The sequence below is a fragment of the Athalia rosae genome, chromosome 1 (assembly GCF_917208135.1).
Source record: "Athalia rosae chromosome 1, iyAthRosa1.1, whole genome shotgun sequence".
Classification (NCBI taxonomy): Eukaryota; Metazoa; Arthropoda; class Insecta; order Hymenoptera; family Athaliidae; genus Athalia; species Athalia rosae.
Window position 1 is genome coordinate 10657740 of NC_064026.1, and position 6228 is coordinate 10663967.

At 44.0% G+C, this 6228-nt stretch overlaps 1 protein-coding gene across 2 annotated transcripts; it reads right to left on the bottom strand.

Annotated features, from left to right (window-relative positions):
* Positions 1 to 2738: 2738 nt before the first annotated feature.
* Positions 2739 to 5971, bottom strand: LOC105683627. Of its 2 annotated transcripts, none has more exons than XM_012396369.3 (5): positions 5822 to 5971; positions 4126 to 5138; positions 3838 to 4031; positions 3417 to 3740; positions 2739 to 3198 (listed from the first exon to the last, which is right to left on the bottom strand). In XM_012396369.3, exons 1-5 carry the CDS (start codon positions 5825 to 5827, stop codon positions 2891 to 2893), a joined length of 1845 nt encoding a protein of 614 aa, XP_012251792.2. In that variant the 5' UTR covers positions 5828 to 5971; the 3' UTR covers positions 2739 to 2890. The 2 variants fall into 2 exon arrangements, with proteins under 2 accessions (XP_012251792.2, XP_012251790.2); XM_012396367.3 differs by having other exon boundaries at positions 2739 to 3237.
* Between the last annotated feature and the right edge of the window lie 257 nt (positions 5972 to 6228).

Consider the following 6228-nt stretch of genomic DNA (forward strand, 5'->3'; position numbering starts at 1 on the left):
GCGTACAACGTTGCGTAGTTATAAATAATACAATGGATCCGCAAAATCTATATCATCTGTCACCTGTTACCTGACACATTTTACAAACATTCGCAAGAGTGCAGCGTACAGGGCAGAGCACTTGCGAACGTTCGTTCGTCGCGTATTCCTCTAATAGAACAGAATTTGCGATATTTGCATCCACTCGACCCCCACCTGCCGCTCCTCCTTCCGCTCCATCGCGCCACTCGACCACTTTTGCAACGTGGACGGTGCCTATGCCACATTTCGAGCAGATAGCGAAACACCACCACCGGCAATAGCGGCGGTTCGAAAATGGAATGGCAGGTGATTTTGTGACCTGGTGCAATAGCGGAATAGGGGTGTGATGATCCTGACAAACGCATTTGCCATTGCGGGTGGAATACATGAATTCATGTGCACGGTAGGCGCTACATGTATTTCGGATACCATTTGTGCGGCATAACGGCAAAGCGCTGGATTTCGCAACGACGTATCTAGATCGGATAAATCTGCGTAACCGCACCATCGTCGGCTGGACACTTTTTTTCTCCCTTACTTTCACTCAATTTTTTTCCAAACGAGCATTCGAATATCTCACGTGCGGTCATCAGAAGTCAACGTTCACGATCTACTTTCAGATAGACCTCATTCGCCTCATTGTGGCGTTACTTTGGATTCGGTCGCTCTCGGTTATCTGCAGATTTTGCAATGGAATTTTTTTTGTTGCATAAAGTGATAAGGAGTTTGCATCCCGACGAGCAACGAACTATGAGATCCGAGCACTATTTCGAACCAGTCTAACGCAATTGAGCGTTTTTCGATTTTTTACCGTGGCGATAATTCTTCAGGGACGAATATTTCAGCGATCCGTGTCCTTTTGTCGGTGGTTAGAGCCTCGCCCCGCCTAGACAGGCTACGAGGATATAGACACATTAATAAAGGCCTGTACCGAGGTTGGTAGGAGTTTTCTTAGGCATTTTATTTTGGCCAGTAGTGGTACGCCCTGAATTTACAGCATTTAATATCAGCAAAATGAAGCACGACCTGAAGGGGTTTGGGGTAGGAGCAAGGAGTCGCCGTTTTGTGGCATCGATAAATCGTTTTTATTGCCTTCGAGTATAGGCTACGTCAGGTTTGGCTGGGTCGTCTGACTCCCCGGTGACTTTACCGAAGGTTCGTTCTGCACCTACCAGCTACCTCGAATAAAAATCGACCCCACATAACAATAGCGGAAGGAGTACGCGAGAATTTCAGAAAATATCGAAAGCTATTGTTTCGCCGAAATAAAAAAACACCCCCCGTGCATTTAAAAATAATGGAATTCCCCCGTGAAGCTTCCGAGCAACTTAAAAATAAACATTTTTATTTTATCTCACATTTTTACTTTTATTACTCTATCTTTTTTATTACCATCAACCTAGATAGCCTGATCAAAGATTATACACCGATCTAGATACGAGCGTGCAACAAGTATGCTTCATTCCAAGCACGCACGAACGTCAAAGAGCGTTTCAGATATCAACCGCAGGTAACCCATGTTTCCATACGTACGTACGTACATGGAGAAAGGAAAACTCCCCTTGGATTCCAACGCCGTTAGATATCTCCAAATTCTCCCTTTATTTGTTTATTTAATTTTTTTTTCATTCTCACGCTCGACTGACGCCGCGCCCCTGGAGACAAACGATTTATTTATTCTATTTCTCTTTTTCTTTTTTCGTCAAATTGCTGGGGAAAAATTATAATGCCGTTCAGCGGATGCGGGAAAAGCATTCGTCTTCATTGTCGCTTCGTGTAAAACTAAGGTGAAAATCAAGTGCAACTTTATGGGTCGCGTTGCAGTTAAGATGAACTCGACAGCGTGACAGATCACTTACTAAGATAGATCTGGTGCAGTTCCTTGATAAATTGTACTTAAGCGGTTATTTTCGTGTCAAGATGTATTAGGGATAGTCGTTTTAACGCTTCCTCTGCATCCTATGGTTGTGCAGCAGCGAGGTCTTCGTGATAGAACTTTATAAATTTCGAGCTCCTCGGTGTTCGTTCGACGTTGAATTAACAAAAGAAAAAATAAAATAGCGGCAAGCCGAAGCTCCGAAGTATTCCGCACGCGGACGTGTTTCACCGTGGAAGAAGCTGGATGGCGAAAATAAAGAGGAAAAGTGGGGGAAAATTTCGGATTGTCCGGATGTCGGCGGTTCGTTAAGCGTCACCGTTTTGCAGAGAAAAATACGGAAAGAAAAGGGAAAGTAGGAGGTGAAGGGGACGGCGGAAGTCACGAAAGAAGCGGATAAATCCGCGAGACGTTTTATGAAGACAATAAAATACGGGGCAGCAGCTAGGGGTCGATTTTAAGCTACTGTAAATTGTTTTAGGAGGTTCAGAAGAGTTAGTATTATGTGTAGAGCGAGAGGCGAAGGAATTAGTGATCGAAGTAAAAAAGACAGAGACACAGGAGAGAAAAAGAGCAACGAGAAGAATAAGAGTAAAAAAAGAGTACCGCAGTAGCGGTAATTTTACGCCAACTTTTATTTCCACCTTACTTCCGCAGTTTGAACGTCACCGCGGCCACCGAAGAGATGTGACGAGAGTCAATCTGTGCGTTCATCCGAAAACTGCGCCTGTATCGCCGGATTATTTCTTTTCTCTGTGAATAACATAAAGTCATAAACTCGCACGGTTGACCGTGTAGTAGTTATTCGGGTATGAAGTGTAATCAAGTATTACATATTATATATATATTATATATATTTATTTGATCTCCGTATTTTCCAAATCATCTTCAATAATCGTTGAATTTTTATTACACGAAGCTCAGAGATTCTGTTTTCTCTGTGAGCCAAATTTTGTTTCTTTCATTTTCTTCACCTTCACCATCATCGCTGACTTACCTCGGTTTGAAAAGCTCAGCTCTGGTCGAATTTTCAGCATGGTTCTCCGTCGCAGTTTTCTCATTCTCTTCCGCTGCTCTCTCTCTAGCATTTTCAAGATTCTTGAGCTCTACAGCTTCCTCGAGCATGCCTATAGAAGCGGTCAACTGTTCTTCGGTTTTTTTTAATTCCTCCGCCTCTTTTTGTACCTCTCTAAGCTCAGCCAGAGGCACACTGCGGGGCCATTTGGTGTCGCTATCTTCATACTCTACCACTTCACCTTCTAGATCCCCGTAAATATTGGGTGTATCCCCACGTCCAGGTTCTGTCGAGTATTCCAGGTCATTATAATCGGTATCCTCGTCTGAATCAATCATCATGCCGTACGGCTTACACATTAAAGAGGTCGATGCAAGTCAAATTAATCGAAAAATGCTTTTTTTTTTGCAATTATCCAAATCGCGTAATTAGCACGGGGAGATACGGGAGGGGAACCTACTGCTGACGTGCTGCGATTTAAAGAATATGTTCTTCAACACTCACCTGTAGTTGTTTTTTTGACTTTTTCACAATCCAAGGTCGTTTCGTCACATTCCTCATCGGTGACCACCTCATCCTGGCAATCGTCACAGTCGTCAATCACTTTATCATTTATGGGGTAGTACGGGTAAATCGGGGGTTGTGCATAATATGGAATCGGAGGAGGTGGATTCTGATAACCTTGTACAGGCGGCGGTGCGAATGCTGGATAATAAGGATATCCAGCCTGTGGATAGTACATCATTTGGGGTGGTGGATAATAAACGGGAGCCGGGTACCTCGGGTACGGTGAACTGTAGGGTGGCGGGTGGTAGCTAACGCAGCTCTCTACAGCAGAAAAAAAAAATGGACAATTATTTGAAAAAGAAAAGAAAGGAATAACAAACCTGCGGCGGATTGAACGAAAATTAATAAACATAGTTACCACGCGAATTCCTCGAACAGCTTGTCCTCACTCGACTGTGCACAACTCTTCTTCCCAAACATGGGGAGCCGCAAGTACGATGCTTTCTGTGACCGCATACAAAATACGGAGGCTGCCAAGTCCGACGACATGTTTTGGGACGCACCACCACACAACATTGCGTTTTAGTTGAATTCTGTTGTGGTTTTTCTAGCCTTACGTGGAAATTCAGAAAAATGAGAAAACGGAAAGCAGAATTTTATAGACATTGCCAAGTTGGGAGAATAATTCGTGAGATGTGTTATTTACCGTTCGGGAATTAAGTTCAGGGGTGCGGAGTCCGGTCTGGCTTGTTCAACTTTTTCAGAAACGTCGGGTAAATTTATGACGTTGGTGTTATTGATGTAATTGCTTATGTCTATAGTGGTGGTTAGATTATGCGATATCGGTATATTCGGTCTTTCTGGTCGAATTGCTTTTTGATTTTTATTATCGAGAATAAGCGTAGTGGCCTTCTCCGTGATTTCGATCAGCCTTCTATTCTGTTCTTTCACTTGGTCCAGCTGGTGTCTGATGTCTGCGATTTCTCCACGGAGTTCAGGCACTTCCGATGGCGTCGGTTTTTGTTCCGTAGGTCTCTGCTGCGGCTGCGGCCGAGTGTTGCAAGAAGACGACACTTCTCCTCCGGTTCCGACCTGGCAGGGTGCAGGTTGCAGTACCTGGGGAATAGTGGGGGAAACGCAACCCATCCCATAGCAGGTTTGGCCAATCTGGATGCAACCGGAACCGTAACAGTTGTATCCAGAGAATACGCATCCGGCTCCCGAACACTGTTGTTGTTGTCCATTTTGGAGGCATCCGTTACCAACGCACTGTTGAGAGGGGCCTGAAACTTGAAGACATCCGTTACCGACGCAAGGTTGCGGCTGATTGGTCTGGAGACACCCAACATTTCCAGTACATGGTTGGGCCTGAATCACCGCGAGACAATTCGGGCCATAACATTGTTGGGAGTTCCCGCACAAGCCGGATGCGCATTGCCGTTTTTTACGTTTTGTCTCCTTCAGTAGACACTTGATGTATGACTTGTAGTTGGTCTGTTCGCACTTCTTTCGGATTTCATCGTCGATTTTATTATCCTCGTCTTGCGACGGTTGATTTTCTGAATTACGAGGACCTTCCAAATCCTCAAGAGTGATTATTGCCGCTGGTTTTACCGGGGGAACTTCCGGAACCGGGACTGTGACGGCGGAAGTTTCCTCGGCGTAAGCGAGAGATCCCAGCAGTACGCAGGCCCGGACGAACAAAACTGGCAACAGCATCTGTCACAAAAACGTAAAACCAAAAAATGAAGATCCTGTAACAGGGGTTTGTTTTACCGTAAAATTCGCGCCTTTGGAATCGCATAAATTTCAAATACTGCGAGTGTGAGCCCCCGTGGCCTACCTATGGTTCGAAGGAGTGAAATATATGAGGGACATTTGTTCACCGCCGCGTGATTCACGGGAACGCGCAGACAAATATTATTAGAGATGGAATTGATATCGTTGTATAAAAATTGATGCGGGGGAAACTACCGCTTGCATTTCATTCAAGATTTTATCGGGTTATTGATCAATTATCCTATATCCCGACTGCAGCAGTTCTCTTCGGCACTCGAAATTCCCAGGTGCTGCAGCTTCACTGCCAGAATTCGAGAGGAGTTTCTATACAGTTATAGGTGCTGCCGGTAGACGTTGGATAAATTATTCTATTTAACTGGCAGAGTTTCTCGTTCTCTCTGAATGCTTATGCAACATTCATACGTTAATCGTGTAGTTTGTAATTGATCGACTGACAAAATTGTACATTCAACCATCGCCACTAGCTACTAGTTCACCGTTCAATTGTTAACTCACGTTCTAACTGGCATCCGTAGAAGCTACAACATCCTAATCAATTAGCCAGCATTCGTGCCAACAATGTCAAATAAATTTTCGAGACAAGTCCGGTGATTCTCACTTACCTGCATCGTGCATCGAAACGTATGTTCTTCACCTCACTTTCACTGGGTCACTCTACTCTCTTTCGAACTGATAATCGGAATCGATCCGATGGGCCGCTCCCAATATGCGATTAGATATCGAAACTAATCTGACATCTCGCAAAAATGCACGATAACGATTTATGATACTGTCCTTTCGTATCTAATTATTTTTCTCATTTTCATATTATTCGTCAATTATTCGTATGTAGATTCGTGCGTTCATTAAAATTGTTGTTTGCCGGGGCGCTCATTACTAACGATATTCGAATAAATTCTTGGGTTCTCTTTACGTACACAACTGAACTGCTTAAAAGGGTAATGAGACGCCGTCAAATGACGTGATTATTAAATAAAATAACAAAAATCGACGTACATACGCTGTATAC

Excerpts from the sequence above, each read along its gene's own strand:
- LOC105683627 (XM_012396367.3), bottom strand. Across the intron at positions 4,032-4,125 it reads CTGAACTTAATTCCCGAACG|GCTAGAAAAACCACAACAGA; the intron begins GTAAATAACACA and ends TTTCCACGTAAG. Across the intron at positions 3,741-3,837 it reads CTGTTCGAGGAATTCGCGTG|AGAGCTGCGTTAGCTACCAC; the intron begins GTAACTATGTTT and ends TTTCTGCTGTAG.